Source organism: Sinohyriopsis cumingii, chromosome 6 (assembly GCF_028554795.1).
Source record: "Sinohyriopsis cumingii isolate HCF-2022 chromosome 6, ASM2855479v2, whole genome shotgun sequence".
NCBI lineage: Eukaryota > Metazoa > Mollusca > Bivalvia > Unionida > Unionidae > Sinohyriopsis > Sinohyriopsis cumingii.
The window spans coordinates 18,435,423-18,452,905 of record NC_142966.1 but is presented as its reverse complement, the minus strand read 5'-3'; the positions used below and the strand labels follow the sequence as shown (position 1 = coordinate 18,452,905).

Here is a 17,483-nt window from a genome sequence, read left to right as displayed (position 1 = left end):
AAACAATATAAAGTTTGAAATTCCTGAAATGAGTCCAGAATTTGTGTTGAAATATGTTTAAAAAATGGATGATTGTAAAGCTACAGGACTTGATTGTACCAAGGCTACTAAAGGTAGCTGCACATGAAATTGTGGAGAGTATAGCTTTCATTTGCAATGAAAGTATTAGGTCTAATAAACTTCCATAAACATGGAAAACTGCCAAGGTTACAACATTGCATAAAGCAGGAACAAAATATGATGTAAATAACTACAGACCCATCTCTATCCTTCCTTGTCTCTCCAAATTACTAGAAAAACACGTACATGATTCTTTTCTCAACTATCTGAACACTTATGATTTTGTTCATGATAACCAGTCTGGCTTTTGCCAGAATCACTCCTGTGAAACTGCACTTGTATCTTTGATTGATAAATGGCTGAAAGCATTAAATCAAGGAGAAATGGTAGTCACTAATATGGTGGATTTTCGTAAAACTTTTGATCTTGTAAACCATGAAATTTTGCTTGAAAAACTAAAAGTCTATCAATGAAGTGAAACTCCATAAACTGGTTTACTTCTTACTTAACCAACAGAGTGCAAAAAATATCTTTAAATGGTCAACTTTCTCAAAGTAAAAATATTATTTGTGAAGTACCACAGGGCTCTATCCTTGGACCTCTGTTATTCATTCTATTTATCAACAACTTACCTCTTAAGATTAAAACTTCAATTTCTTCCATTGACCTCTATGCAGATGATACTGCACTGTCTGAGATTGGTAAAACCAAAACGGTACTTGAAAATAACTTACAAGATGCTCTCAACAGACTTCAAGTATGGTGCAAGGAAAACAGTATGATCATAAATACAGAAAAAACAAAAGCCCTACTAATTATAATGCAACAAAAACGAGCAAAGCTAGATAGCAACATACTCTAGATTCTATCTGACAATTTGAGCCTTAATGTGACCTCTCATGATAAAATTCTTGGTATATTCACAGATAACAATCTTACTTGGTCTATTCACATTAAACATGTTTCAAAAAAGGTTAATTCTTATCTTTGGCTACTGAGGAAAATCCAAACATACATTCCTCTTCAGTATAGGGTCATCTTTTATAAAAGTTATCTTCAGCCATATCTGGACTATTGTAATGTAATCTGGGGTAATCCTCTAATTCAAATATAATAACACTTTTAAGGCTCCAAAAGTGGGCTTGCCATTCAATTCTAGATCAATGTATAGACAATTTCCAGAATACAATGAATAATATAAAGATTTTAACAATACATGAAAGAATATTTGTTAGATAGGCCAAATTGATGTATAAAGTATCCAGAAAAGCCATTCCTGTCTATCTAAGCAATATCTTTCACCAAAGAGATGCTGATGGTACTCCAAATTTAAGGTCCATAAGAAGTAAAAATTACATTATACCAAGGCCAAAGAAGGAATTGTTTAAAAAAAAGTTTTCAATATACTGGTCCACTGGTATGGAACAACATTTCCAGTGACATAAGGCAGGCTCCTAGCATTTCTTCTTTTCATAATCAATGTCTTAAATGGATGAAATCTTTAGAAAATTGAACAGTTCCAGTACAATTATTACCACTTGTTTTTCTGTAATTTTGCATTTTTTCATATTTGAATTTTTCAATGCAGGATGATATTTTATATCTTATATACGTTTATGTGTTCATAGATTCCTGGGCATATGTTCCAGGCTTGATACTTTGATTTTTAAAATTATTTAATTCTCTACTGTCAAGCCAGATTCTTCACATCATGTTGTATATACTGTATATATTGTACATAACAGATAGAAGGCCTCAAGGTAGATTAGTTCTGTAACTAACTGAGTTCCCTACTCTAAATAAAGCCTTTCTAATTATTATTATTATTATTTATTATTACATGTATTATTAATTTACCTTTAAAAAAACGAGCCATATCACCATCTGTTTTTTTAATGTAAATTGGTGTAACTGTAAAATATATCCCAGATATTTTATTGTTTCAATTGTAATAATAGGTGAGTGACTGACTAATGAGCAAAATGAAGAAAAAAAACCTTTAAATGCAAATGTGCTGACTGTAAAAAGATGATGATTTTATTTGCACACATTGTTTTTGTTTTCTGGTCTTACTGATTAAGGCTGCATGGTTTTCAATGTTTAGCATATCCAGTAAGATTCCTTTTCTTTCTTGGTTGGAAGTGTGAGCAATTGCAATTAGTGTTACATCACTAAATGTGTGGTCAGGGGAAGAGAAGCATTCTGCAGCTGGATTTCTGTCCAGCTTCTTTGTCATCCAATCGGATCTGATTTTCAGTTTCTCTACCATACTGAAGGTCACACATCATAAATATGCAACAAATTAATTATGTTTTGCACATTCTGTTTGGACCATGTCAGTTCATTTTTTTTGCATGTTGCTGTGCTAGAAAATGTGCTCGTCTTTATCATATGTTGACAGGTTTTGCACCTTTATCGCCATGGTGACCAGATTTGTGATTGTCATTAGCTTTGTTCTGAGTAGGATGTCTTTGAGGATTTTTTTTTATCTGTGACAGGCTATTACTGGTTTATGCTTGGGAGGATTAACTTTAGTGAGTCACAATATTCCATGAAGGGCCAGTGTTTTTGGATGATTTTACCTGCTTTCAGTTTGTCTGGATGGAAGGTCAGGACAAATGGTATATGACTGAACTTTTCCCAATCTCTGTATTGTAGTAGGTTATTGCAGTCTGTTTGTTTAGCCCTTTGTGTTCAGATAACTATACAGATCTTTTTTGGAATGTTTCATCATTGGAGCAGATTCTGTGTATCCTCAGTGCCTGACTACATGGGATGTTCCGAATGCAATGTTTTGGAGGACAACTGGATTATACTGGTGTTTATCAACTGGTTTTGAGCAGTTGTCTATATAGAGTTTGTTATCTACCAGTATGTTTATTGTTTTCAGGAAAACATGGTTTCAGCTGGAGACTTCTGCTGGGAATTTTACTGAAGGATGGAAGTTGTTTGCTTTTGCTATGAAACCAGCCAGATTTTCAATTCCTTTCTGCCACTTTATTTCTATATTATCAGTGAGGCATACCCAATGGTATGGTGTAAGTTCCACTGATACTAAAAGTTGACCATCTTGTCTTCCCATAAAAATATTAGCATATGAGGGTGACTTTTTTGTACCTGTTGTGGTTGCATTGATTTGGAGGTAGTTTTCTTCATTGAATACAAAGTTATTGAATTAGTATATGGATATTTAGGTTTTGGTTGTTATTATAGAGTTTTTGACTGAATTATGTTACATATATTTGATTTAATTTATATTTGATTTAAGTTGTATTTGATGGAGTTTTTTACTGAATTAGTATATGGATGTTTGGGTTTTGGTTGTTATTATAGAGTTTTTGACTGAATTAGTATATGGATGTTTGGGTTTTGGTTGTTATTATAGAGTTTTTGACTGAATTAGTATATGGATGTTTGGGTTTTGGTTGTTATTATAGAGTGTTTGACTGAATTAGTATATGGATGTTTGGGTTTTGGTTGTTATTATAGAGTGTTTGACTGAATTAGTATATGGATGTTTGGGTTTTGGTTGTTATTATAGAGTGTTTGACTGAATTAGTGTATGGATGTTTAGGTTTTGCTTGTTATTACTGTATTGAGTTTTTGACTGGATTAGTAGACAGGTTTAGCTTTTAGTTGTTATGGAGTTTTTGACTGAATTAGTATATGGATGTTTAGGTTTTGCTTTTTATTACTGTATTGAGTTTTTGACTGGATTAGTAGACAGGTTTAGCTTTTTGTTGTTATTATGGAGTTTTTGACTGAATTAATAAACATGTTTAGCTTTTAGTTGTTATAAGAGTTTTTGACTGAATTTGTAGATAGATGTTTAGGTTTAAATTGTTATTGTAGAGCTTTTGATTTAATTCATTGTTGTTGTTGGTACTGTTGTTGTCAGGTTTAATGCCATTTTTCAGCACAAGATAGGTTATACATGGTGGCCAGTATAAATGGTGGAGGAAGAACCCGGGAAAATTCCAGAAAGAACCAACGACCCACGAGAAGCTACTGGCAAGCTTTCTCACATACCTTCAATGGCCAAACCCAAGACTCGAACCCACGCAAACATAGGTGAGATGGCAGTGATCTATAACAGTGAGCGCTTTAGACCACTCGTCCACTAAGGGCCCCCCAACTTAATTCGTAGATAAAGGATTAGGTTTTAGTTGTTATAATAGGTTTTAACTGAATTAGCAGATATTTAGGTTTTAGTTCTGTAAATACAGATTGATCTGCAGTTTCATCATTATATAGTCTTACTTCTCAATCCACACTAAGTAATAATGTTTTATGTAAAAGATACAATGACCAGTTCTTCTTGAGGGAATTCATTAAAAAGATATGTTGTTCGCTCATTTTCACCATATACCCTGGCTCCAAGACAGTTACCCAGGGGACAAAACCCAAACTGTATTACATAAATGACAATGCTTTCTGCCAATGGCACCATGAACAGAATTTGTTAAAAAAACAGGAAGAAAAAAAGATGAAAACAAGAGGCCCAAATGGACCCAACATCACTCACATTACTGAAAATCTGTCTAATAGCACTGAGCCAAGAAAAAATGGAGGAGGATTTCCATAGAAATTGCTTCCAAATTTTTATTTTTATATCTGCATATTTTATGAAAATAATTCTCTATGGTTTCTCATCCATCTGTCCAATACTAAATGGCCCCTATACCAGGATGCTTTCTGTTAAAGTTGGTCAAATTCTGTCCAGCAGTTTGTTTCAGATGTAAGTTTCTTCTAATTTTAGTAACAACAGCCATATTTTAAGGTAGATCAGCATCATTTGTATAAATTTCAAAGCTCGTAATACCAGAATGCTTTTTTGCATTAGAAAAAGTTACTTAAAGTTTTGATTCTTTTATCTATAGTAAATGTAGCCACATGAGGTTAAGCAACATTTTGTACAAATCTAAACCTGTTTTATTCCATGATACTTTCTGTTACATTTGGTAAAATTTTGTCCAGCAGGTTTTAAAAAGGTCATCTCAAGATCTATTTTCTTTAATTTTTGCATCATTTCCCAGGATGCTTTCTGTTCAATTTGGTCCAATTTTGTTGACAGTTTTTGTTTGATGGTTTTTCTGCATTAAGTAAGAGTGATCATATATGATGGTATATCAGCAGTGTCTGAACACGTTTTAAAGACCAGGATGCTTTGTATCAAACAATGTCAAATTCTTTTAAAACTTAAGAGTTTTTTAAGAGGAATTTGTTTACAATTTAAGTATATTGTTAACAACAGCAGCCTTATTGACTGATGGAAAAGCATCCATTCATAAATTTGAAAGGTCTTGATATCAGACTGCTCACTGTAAAATCATGTGAAATTGGTATAGTTTTTTTAGAAGTTGTAAATTGTGAAAGGAAAATCTAAGGCAGATGAAAGGACTAAATGATAAACTCAAAATAGCCTTTTTACCAGATGTGCTAAAAGATACCGATAAAAATTGTCACTCTTGATACTATCTAATGTTGTCTGCGTGGGTTTGAGTCTAAGATTCAGCCAATGTGGGTATGTAAGAAAGCTTGCCAGTAGCTTTTCGTGGGTTGGTGGTTCTTCCCGGGTTCTTCCTCCACCATTAATACTGGCCGCCATACATAGCAAATCGTGTGCTGAAAAATGGCGTTACCCCACAACAACAACAACCATCTAATGCACTATGACAAATTCTTTAGATCTTCTGCATACCCACCTTTCACACTCTGTAAGTTTTCATACCCTGATAAAATACTATCAATGACCTTTATCTGATGTAGAGGAAGACATGCTTTGATGATGTCCTACTATTTTTTTTACTCCTCTGATCCCCAACCCCAGGGCCACTGGGGTCCAGAGAAGCATTATGACATATATGACATGTCTTAACAATATTTAGAAACTCAAAAGAAAATAAAACCTAATAAAAAAAGGACAGGGAAGTATTTCTACCATATAACTTGCTTGGAGTTTCTGATGGAGTGAGGATAAAGGCTTGATGAGAATGGGATTGTTATAGCCAATGACAGCCCATTGGGAAGTTACTTACTGAGTTTGAAAGCCATATCATAAATTGTAAAAACTTAGCGGTTACTGAGTTCTGTACAGCCTTAAAATGAATACCTATGACAACTTAAATTAGTGCCATTCCATTGCATTGGATATTTGAACCTCTGTTCTGGGTCCCTGGGTCAGTGAGAGGCCTCAATCTATTCCAAATAAAAAATACTCTGAAACTGTGGATTTCACACCCATGATGATAAGTCTTGATGATGTCCTATTATTGACCCCACTGACCAGTTTGACCCACCCCATCCCAAAAGACAATGGAGCCAACCATTAACAAAATGGCAAATGTACATAAAACTTTAGTAATATAAGATCTGTTGAAAAAATATTTGTTTGAAAAATAAAAATTAATTAAAGGCATTGCTAATGGAAAAAAGAGTATTCTATGTATTTTTACCTTATATACTTCATGGGTTTCCAGGGGTCACATACAATTTTGGAAACCTTACTGCAAATCAGTACCCTAAAGTGAAGTCACCTGCCAAGTCTGACTTCCGTATCATGAATTGTAAACCAGTTTTGGCATTTACAAGAAACAGGACATACCTACAGAGACTCAGCTGAAACTAATATCATCATTTTCTTAAAAAAACATGGGTGAAATAAATTACACATAAATTTGGAGATTCTCTATACAAAAATGAACAGAACACATGGTATTAGGCCAAGATCATGTCGCAATGTTCCTTCTGATTCAAGGCAAAGTACAGGACTAATTTATACTGCAAATTGTTAAACAAGATAATAGGACTGTATCAACTTTCATTTATACAAGCTAATTTTTTCTGCCCTTGCTACATTCTAACTGGGAAAAAACCCCAGTGTTATGACTCTGTGGTCTTAAAATAAGTAACAACAAAGAACAAAACCGGCAAGTTTTATTAAATTTTTTTCTCCCTAAAATATTCCAGTGGTTTTGAGTAACCAGAGTTCCAAAGATACTCTGAATGATGGTCAGTAATGTGCTGACATGTATATCAACAGTAGAAAAGAAATCACTATGATATAATCCCAAAATGTATTTAAATGAATTCACAGTAATTCCAATACAGCTATATATCCAAATGTCCTTAATAAATACACAATAATTTACAGCTATTATATATTCAATCTTTAAATGAATGTCAGAGCACTATAATTCCAATGAATAATTAAATCAATAAATAAATTCTTCTCAATGAATAACTCCTCCAAGACTGATAGTAATACTAAGAATACCTAATTCTAAGAATTAATTCTCTTACACAGAATATGCAATAATAAGAATGGTAAACAGGACTAGCTGTCTTTGTTGGATCATGTGATGTTTACTTGTACTTATAGTATGATTTAACCTTGAAACTTTATGAATGAATCAATTTATGCATAATACATGTCTCATCTTAACTTGCAAACTATAGTCATATGATATTAGTATTAAAAATGTCATTAACTAAATTACCCTTACAAAAGCTATTAGCATGAAAATAATACACATAATATATACATAACACATAGGAATAATTAGAATAAAATGATATTTCACAATAGTATGTTAATAAACAAATCTGCATTTTTAGAGACATGCAGTATGATGGTTCTAAGCTATTAAACATGTTAAGATTTTGTGACATCGCTAGCCACTATGCAGTAAATTTTCACATGCCAACTGAATACAATATTTTGTAACACAACTTTTCTGGTTATAAAATTCATGCAGATTGATTCATTAGGTGTTATAATAACCTTAGATGGTTTGCTATAAAGTTCAAACACATACAGGAGTATTTTGAAAAGGATCTCAACATTGCAACTTCATCATTAGGGCTCTGTTCCACTAAATTCTTTAAGTTTTTTTCTAAAATGTAACATTTACACCATCTTGCTTATAATATTTCTGACAACATTGGGATTTTTATCAGATAATATGTAGCAGACTGAATGAAAACTAATTATAGAGTTTTTAAAATCTTGCCTTTTATTCTTTAACAAGAAAACTGAACAGTAGATTATATGCTTGCAATACATTAAATAGTTCTGTTATCTGATTCAGGACAACATTGACCAATTAACCCTTCAAGCAAAAGATTTCTTATCCAAACCAGTTCTGAATTCTGTTAATAAAAATGATGGCATACAGCACAAGTTATGCAGAAACCAATCTCCTAATTTAGGTCACTGAGACCTTAACCTTCAAGCTGTCTAACTCAATATTTAAAGTTTTTTTCCTTCATATCACTAAAGCAGTTTTCGAGTTTTGTTTTCATTCATTGTCATTATGGGGGATGCAGTTATTTTTATGTCATCCACCAAGTCTGTCAAAGCATGTTGTCTAGACCTTCATTTACTGTGTAGAAACCATTTTTCTTCCTCAAGTCACAGTGACCATGACATTTGTAATTTGACCCCAATCTCTTTCTTTCTTACCATAAGTGCAAAACACTAACTAGGTCAAGGTAAATATTTCAGAACTAAAATGATTGTGTAGCAACTATTTTACTTCTTCTAGTCAGAGTGACCTACTAGGTCTAAGTATATTAGCTTTATATTATTATATCTGATGCAAATAAATTAAAAATGCCTAAGAAATTTTTCTAATGCATTCAACGAATGCAAAGCTGTTTTATTTTAAGCATTCTATCCAAATTTGTCAGTGACTTTCTGCCACAATCACAATGTTCTATTATGGTGCACTTGATCAATATAAACTATAGTCTTGAAAAGTTCCATATGTTCCTGGCATATTTGAAATATTAAATACTACTTGATGACAGAAAGAACACTCATCAGAGATATAACCAAGTGCACCCTGACTAGGTCATGGCAATCCAAGCATCTGCTGCAGTCTCATGGGCATGAGAAATGTTTTGATCATCCAAACAGATATTGTTAGTTTTTACTGTATGATGTTAAAGATGGATCATTAAAACTTGAAATGAATTAATTACAAACCTGGGAATAAAATGCCCAGTTTGTTAGAATCTTTACCAAGAGCTCTGCCCTTGATCTTTGACCATTTGACCACATTATCAATAGCTTTCATTTTTTCCCCAAACTATAAGCTCGATGAAATCTCTTTTGAAGAAGGAAGGAATCAAGAGCCATACATACATACATACATACATACATACATACATACATACATACAAGAAGTATGTATATTTATTTCACTAAAAGTAAAAAGCTTTAACTGAATTCAAGCTAACAGACTATATGGACCTTGTGATGAAAAATGCTATTTATTTCAAGCCAAATAGTAATACATATATACAAATCTTCAGTGGTGATATATTTCTAATATATTTATATCTAATATATTTATATTACCGGCAGTCTCTTTTATGCTTTAAAAGTATAGTGTTTTTATGTATGTTTAAAGAATTTTGACATAGAATTAGAAAACTTTTTAGCCCTAAATAGCTCCCATGAAGTTATGAACTTTTTATTATTAATAGAATAGTTAAGTGCATATTGGCAAAGATTTGGTGGTGATAATATGAATACAATCAACTTGTTTGGACCCAAATATTAAAGTTATTGTACAGAAACTGTTTATCTTTACCAAGTCAAAGTAACCTTGACCTTTGACCTCTTCACTCAAAATCAATGCCTTAGCATGAAAAGGTCTGCTTTACAGCAGGCATATAAAAATGAGTTGAAGAATTCCTCAGTTTAAGCAAATCCTACAATTGTCACAAGATATATAATAAAAAAAAACGTAATCTTAATTCTTGATGATTGCTTAAAAATCCCTGAAAAATTCATCAATCCAAACCCAAATACTGTATATGACAGATATTAAAAAATTTAATCTGAAGACAAAAATCAGAGATGTTAAGTGAAAGTCCATATGCATGGATTGAAAACCCTCTCTAAGACTCCTGTACATATTTTTAGTTAGCAATCTTTGTTTAGTTTTATGATTCCAGTAGCATATTACATTAAAAGAATTCAACTAAAAACATTTCTCATGTTTTGAGTTGACTTCATACACTCAATGACTAAGCCATTCCAAAATCAACATGATATGTTTTAAGCAAATTTAAAAGCATAAGCCTCAGAAGTATAAACTGACTGCAGAAAAGTCATGCTGCTTACCTGAATTTGACTTTGTTTTTTTCCGATCTGTAATTTGCATTTTTCCAAATTAATTCAATCAATTCTCAGAAAATTACTTTGATTTTATAATGTACCTTATAGTTACCACATTTAGTTTTAACAAAGAAGTTATGTCCCAACAAGATGGATGTCAGTCATCTTTTGATTCACTCTTTATGTATTATTTCAAACAGGAATATTGACTGTCTCCTAATGCATTTAACATATCCCATAATATACGGCATTAATATGTACACTGTACAATGTTGGTGGTCATTGTAAATACACTGGATTGGTCTCAATCTTTTGATAATTCATGTCATTTAATTTTATAAGAGATAGTGACAAAAGCTTCCAAAAACAATAATTTTTGCTGAATCAATTTCTTTCATACATTTATGATGGAAGGAACACTCAAAAGATGGCAGCTAAACAACGATTTCAAAGGACATGCTTGTATGACATCAAAACAGTCCAAAGAATCCAAAAAGGTATGATAATTAGAGTACTGATTTACTGGCAGTTGCTAAAATTTATCCAATATGAAATAGGGAGAGTTTGTGAGAAACAAGTGCATCTTCAGACGTATACGTACTAGCTGAAATGTATTACACTTACTGAGTGCTTCTCAAAATGAAGCAGAGGAATATGCAAGAACAACAACAACAACACTGAGAACTTCATGGAAATGATTTGCATGGGTGTGTTCATCAAAGAATACTGAACATATTCATGAATTTGTATTAGGAAAAATGATTTTTTTCTTTGCTTTATTGTATTTGCATTGTTTTCAGGTTTGTATTCACTGCTTTAGTAATCTACAGAGTAAATCACTGAAATGACAAGGATTCTGTCTATCCTGTCTAGTGGTACATGAACTTGCCCATAGCTGTTGACAAAATTCACCTTAAATAAATGAAATCCCATGAAGGAATTAGGTCTGGATTTCTATGAACAAGTCCTAGCAATCATGCACTCTTATGTACTTTGTAAAGGATAAACATGTGAGGTGAGAATTTCGTGGGACCTTCCTGTGCCCACATTTACCCACATTCCTTAAAAGGTAAGTATGTACAATCACAACTAGTAATCTTTGAAAGAATGAAAGGAAAAATTGTAAGCAAATATTTATTGCAAAACAGTGTAATAAATTTATATGATGCAGCAATTAAATTCATACTGCCCAAGCCAGTACTTATTTAAAAATGTACTGACAAAACAGTGCTATGCAAATATCTTAATGCAGTAACTGTGCAAGTAAATATTAATTAATTTCCACAACTGAAGAACAAGACAAATTAGGGCACTGCCTAAGCAAGTTCTATTAATTATTAACTGCTGGGCCTTCCATTAGATTTAAAGTTGGAGGGTGACTTGCCAAAGTAGGCAGTGGGTTTGGGGACCTCCCCAATGGGGATACAGGTTTGTTGCTTTTTTTAAAAAGTAGCCAGGTACCCAGCTGATTAGGAAAGCCCTGAATTGCCAAAATTGATGACTGCTGCAAAACTAAGATTCTGGAACCACATATGGGTTAGTATTACTTAACCCAGGCTAAAATATAACTGAGTGCTGTCAAAGCATTTACTAAAATAAAATTCTGGATTCATGAATCTTTTTGGTGAAATAAACTTCTTATTGTTTTGAGTTAATGTTAATGAATGTTAAATGTAGAATTAGAAACTGGAATGGTTTCTGTTTGATCTTAGCAGGAGTAGCAAAATTTAGGCAGTATCAGTACAAATATTATTTTGATGGTCCAGAGGGTTTAGTGACAAAAAAATCCTCATTTCTAGCCCTGATAAGGAAAAGAGAAGAACACAGAAGAGCACCATGCAGTAAAGTCCCCTAAATAAACAAGAGAACTAAAATCATAATAAAAAAAAATGGAAGGACTGATGGGATAATAACTCAGTTCAAATTAAAAATTAAAATAATTTGCAACAAGAAAACCCATCAAAACATGCAAATAAAGGCAATTTTCCAAGACTGACTGAACACAAGTTAGTGATGCAAGTGTCCAAGGAAAAGGGGAAGAGTACTCCACACCAACCAATGAGGTGGAAATCAGGTTGGTTCTGGGTTATCTCTGTTCTTGATTTAAAGAACATCCCATACAATGGGAGGTTATAATTATGACCTCAGATGAGGGGACTTAGTATCCTGGAAGGTAAGCATTGGGCAATATGGCCAGTTTTGTATTACTACTATTGAAATGATTTTTTGGGGGTTAATTTTGCAGGAAAGCTGTGAATTCAGACACTGACTGTTTCTTTGTAATTAACTAGGCATCAATAACATTGTACATGTACCTTACATGTTTGAACTGTTCATTATCTAAGAATGAAAACACTTATAAAGAACATAATCAAGCTGTAAGGTTTAAATTTACCTGGAATCTGTAATACTGCAATTTATGGGAAATATTTCATACAGTGCAGCTAAGTAAATCATCATGCAGTAAAAATCATATATAACATAAAGAATATGCAATTAAACTCAAGTCATAAAATTAAATAATATTTCCCCCTTATATATATATATATATATATATATATATATATATATATATATATATATATATATATATATATATTTTTGCAAATTTCATGTTTACTTATCAATAAATCAATACTGTACCCATTCGCTGTGTGACTGGATTACATTTATGTATTTCATGATATTTGCATTGCTATTTAAGGGTACAGCCTGCATTGCTATTTAAGGATACATCATGCATTGCTATTTAAGGGTACAGCCTGCATTGCTATTTAAGGATACATCATGCATTGCTAATTAAGGGTACAGCCTGCATTGCTATTTAAGGATACATCATGCATTGCTATTTAAGGGTACAGCCTGCATTGCTATTTAAGGATACATCATGCATTACTAATTAAGGGTACAGCCTGCATTGCTGTTTAAGGATACAGCCTGCATTGCTATTTAAGGATACAGCCTGCATTGCTAATTAAGGGTACAGCCTGCATTGCTATTTAAGGATACAGCCTGCATTGCTAATTAAGGGTACAGCCTGCATTGCTATTTAAGGATACATCATACCTTTTGTCAATATTCATTAATAGTTGCATGCTTTTCTATATTTTCAGTAATTAGAACTATGCAATGTATTTTAGTTATGATTTATATTAATATGCTCATCTCACTCCCTCCTGGGGCCCTGAGTAGACAGTGGTCTAAGGTTCTTTATAATTCACTGAGATGTCGGTTCAATACTCTGGCTTGACAACATGGGTGTGTGACAAAGCTTGCCAGTAGCTTCCCATACGATGGTGCTTTTTTCCTGTGTTTTTACCCCAGGTTCTTCCTCCATCAAACATAGTGGCTGCCACGTATGGACTATTGTGTGCTGAAAAATGGCTTTAAACCCACAACAACCAACTATCTCACTCTTGATAAACTATGCTGACATAATCTTGTGTTTTTCATTCAATTAAGTGTCGGATGGCTTGTTCTCTATACGATGAACTTGTCACATGACCATTTAAGCCTTTTGTGAGAGTAAGATATTTGTAAACAAAAGAACAAAATAATAATGATGTAGTCTATTACTAAAAAGAATTCTTTCATTTCACTCCAAATGTTTTCATCATACATGTAAGATGTGAAGGAATTATCAACCGCTTTCTTTTCACTCTTTTTGCCGATTTGTAGCTTTATGCTCCATCAACCTAATACAGTACCATGGTGTTTATCAGAATAAACAAAATTAGGATAGGGACTTATCCAATGCAGTGAAATTATATCAATTATATCATCATTTTGGGAACATTTGTGGATTTTATTCACAGACAGACTTTCAGTTGATGGATATACAGCACATAATTTTTATATGCGGCTAATTTTATATCTAGTTTTTCTGCAACATTAAACAAGTAAACATTGACATGCACTATTATAAGTGTTTACTTTGGTTTTTAATCCATAAAAGTAAATGCACAAAAACCGAATAATTAATTTTCACTGCAATTTAGTAAATGTTAGGGATATGGAGTTTGATATCAAATCTTGTGTCATATGAAGTGAAATTCATCCCGCTGTGTGTATGCTGGATCTTGACACGGGGAGAGAAATTGGTGCATACTGCAAACCATTACTTATCTATCTTACAAACTACTTCCATTTCTTGAATTTAGAGAAAAACAAATGTACATGTGCAAATAAAATATTTCCCATCTAATGTTTTATTTAGTTTCATGAAAACAAGCACAGTCATCGTCATCTCTCTCTTTCTCTCTCTCTCTCCATGTTGTGAATTGAACCTACAGTTTAAAACAATATCTGAGTAAGTAAAGTAATATACATGATCTAAGAATATGTTGGCCTATAGAACATTAAAGATGATATATGTGCTTATGATGATCATGCTTTTTGTGAAGTGAAACATATTTTACCCAGGCATGTTTATGAGGAGAAACACATTTTACTAAGAGAATTTATTAGTCATTTTATTGGTTTTTTTTCAAAAGAGGCAGCAATGTTAACTTTCTTATGGAACATACAATAGTTTATATAGTTTTTTGTGCAGAGATAAAAATGAGATGATTACAGACTGGCATGGCAGTCATGAGCAGAGTCTTACACCACCACACTTTCTCTCTCTTGCGATGGCATGCAAATGAAGTTGATGACTCAATGCATTGTATCTTATTTGACATTTATCTCATAATGAAATCATTGAGTCATTTATTTTATTTTTTGTGACATCTGTGATATGGAGACAGTGCAGACTTGTTGAGCCCCATTCTTTACTCCTCCTCATCTTCCCCTACTAATTTCCTTTTCATTGTTATCTATATTGTTTATGTTTAAGTTTTTGTTTAAAATATGGACATATAACAGTCATCATATCAAAACCTACATGTATCTCATCATTTGATTGGTAGATTGATAGAAAGAACAACCAATGGACAAATAACTTATTTATTACCACTCCAATGAACTAATTGGTTAGAGTATCTGCCTCAGATGCAGTAGGTCATGGGTTTGAACCCCGGTCAAATCATACCAAAGAGTTTTAAAAATGGTACTAGCAGCAACCTTGTTTGGCACTCAGCATTAAGATTTTAGGTTTAGGACTGGTCAGCTGGTGTCAGGATAATGTGAATGGGTGGGACATGATGCTATACATCTGCAGCATGATGCCCCATTGCTAGACATCACTATAAACTGCCACACTGCAGATATTGTAGCGATATAACAGGAAAATTGTTAAAACTATGTTAAAAATCCAAAACACACACACACACACACACACAGTAATTTATTTGAGAATAAGTTGTTCTTTCTATAACTGATTTTCTGTTACACCAGTCAAACAATGTAGCAGCTTGTATTCAAATAATTAAATCGAATACTCATTCACCTATCCTTAAGTTGAGTGTTTGTTGTCACCACTTACAAGAAATTAGCAACTCAGTGCCAAAGAAAACAAATCAGTGGAAGAGCAGCTGTTGTGTTTTGTCTTCAGATGAAATATGGGCATTCTACAAGTTTACTTGTGAATTTCTATGATGACTCTTTCGAAACTGTTTGTGAATTTTAAGAAACACCACTACATTTATACATCAGTTAAAATTGTAATGTAGTGAAATGGTGAGAGTGTGAAATGCTTTGTCTGCTTCATTACAGCATGGTGTACAGATAAAATCTCTCACTATCTCTCTCTCATTCTGTCCCGAGACCAACATATCCCTGCTCATGCACATGTTATTTGAGTTCATGCATCATTGGCATTATGTAGTATTAATAGAATTCATGCATCATTGGCATTACCGGTATGTGGCATTAATAGAATTCATGCATCATTGGCATTATGTAGTATTAATAGAATTCATGCATCATTGACGTTATGTAGTATTAATAGAATTCATGCATCATTGGCATTATGTAGTATTAATAGAATTCATGCATCATTGGCATTACCGGTATGTGGTATTAATAGAATTCATGCATCATTGGCATTATGAAGTATTAATAGAATTCATGCATCATTAGCATTGTGTAGTATTAATAGAGTTTATGCAATGTTGGCATTATTTATTTTTCATGTTACCTAAAATTTCATTTGTAAACAAAAAAAACCTGCATTCATTGATTTGATAGGGCAATGACATCTATAGCTCAGTGCCTCACCATTCGCTGTCAATGAAACTCTTTACTATATAATTCCCTAGGGTCATAAACAGTAAACCACACTCACTTTATTAACACTGCCTCAACTCTGCAGTGATAGTTGTGCATGGAGAAACAACACTCATGTAACTGTACTGTAGCTAAAACATAATTTTTGGTTCAATTTCATCGTTATCCTTTAAGATGTCTTGATCAGCATGGCTTTAATTTTTCACATAACAACAAGTCATCCTTAAAATGTGTTGCCATTCCATGGTTTGAAAAGAAAAGTTCTGCTTGACAAGTGGTATATGGTAAAGTTGTGTGCACTTATCGGTACAACAAGCACAATGGAGAGAACTTTATATGTAGGCATACCTCTGTGCTAATTTCATGCAATGTGATTGAAATTTCTTTACATGTAGTATTTGGGAAACAACACACACTGCCTGTGCAGAGATATCAAAAGTATTGCTCCCATTTGCTTGAAAAATAAACCTGAAGTAGTCAAAAGAATACAAACTTTAGCAGTTATTCAAATAGGTAAAATGAATTTTGCCAATGTAGAAACTACTAAATTCTGAAAGCACAATACGGGAATTATAAAATGTCAAAAGCTATAAATGGTTATTGGCTAGTTTTTGCCCAAATTACCTTTATAGTCCAGGAAGTTGAAAAAGACCAAGTGGAGCTAGCAGACTTTTGATAGGTGCACATCATAAGTAAGGCCATGCCGTTCACTCTATAACCCAAATTGCACCCATCAATCATACACAAAAGTAAAGGGAATTAATGTTATCTTAACAACACCTCAACTATGCAGATCCTTTTTAAATAACCAAGATAACCAGTGAGGAAAACCTGGGAAATTCATTTTTTCCAAAAAATCAAACCCTGTGCAATATCTGTTGTATGAAACTGTAGAGCAGAACCAAAGTTACTTCACAACAAACATTTTCTGTTGTCACAGTGACCATGATCTTCTGACCCAAAATTCAAAAGGCTTTCTTGTACCAAGTCCCAGACATCCACATAAATCTTGATTAAGCTACATTATCAAGAATGAAACTATTCTGCTAAAACCATTTTTTTCTTATGCGAGTCAATGTGACCATGATATAATTGTCTAATTTTTCATACATTTTGTATTAATTAT

General features: G+C 32.9%; 1 protein-coding gene across 1 annotated transcript in view; it reads right to left on the bottom strand.

The window, feature by feature from the left end:
* Window positions 1-17,483, bottom strand: part of LOC149796445 (uncharacterized) — a 251,870-nt gene that overhangs the window by 225,128 nt on the left and 9,259 nt on the right. Inside the window, exon 3 of the mRNA XM_089960532.1 lies at window positions 10,196-10,222. Coding sequence (XP_089816658.1) covers window positions 10,196-10,222 — 27 coding nt within the window. The remainder of the gene's footprint in view (window positions 1-10,195; window positions 10,223-17,483) is intronic.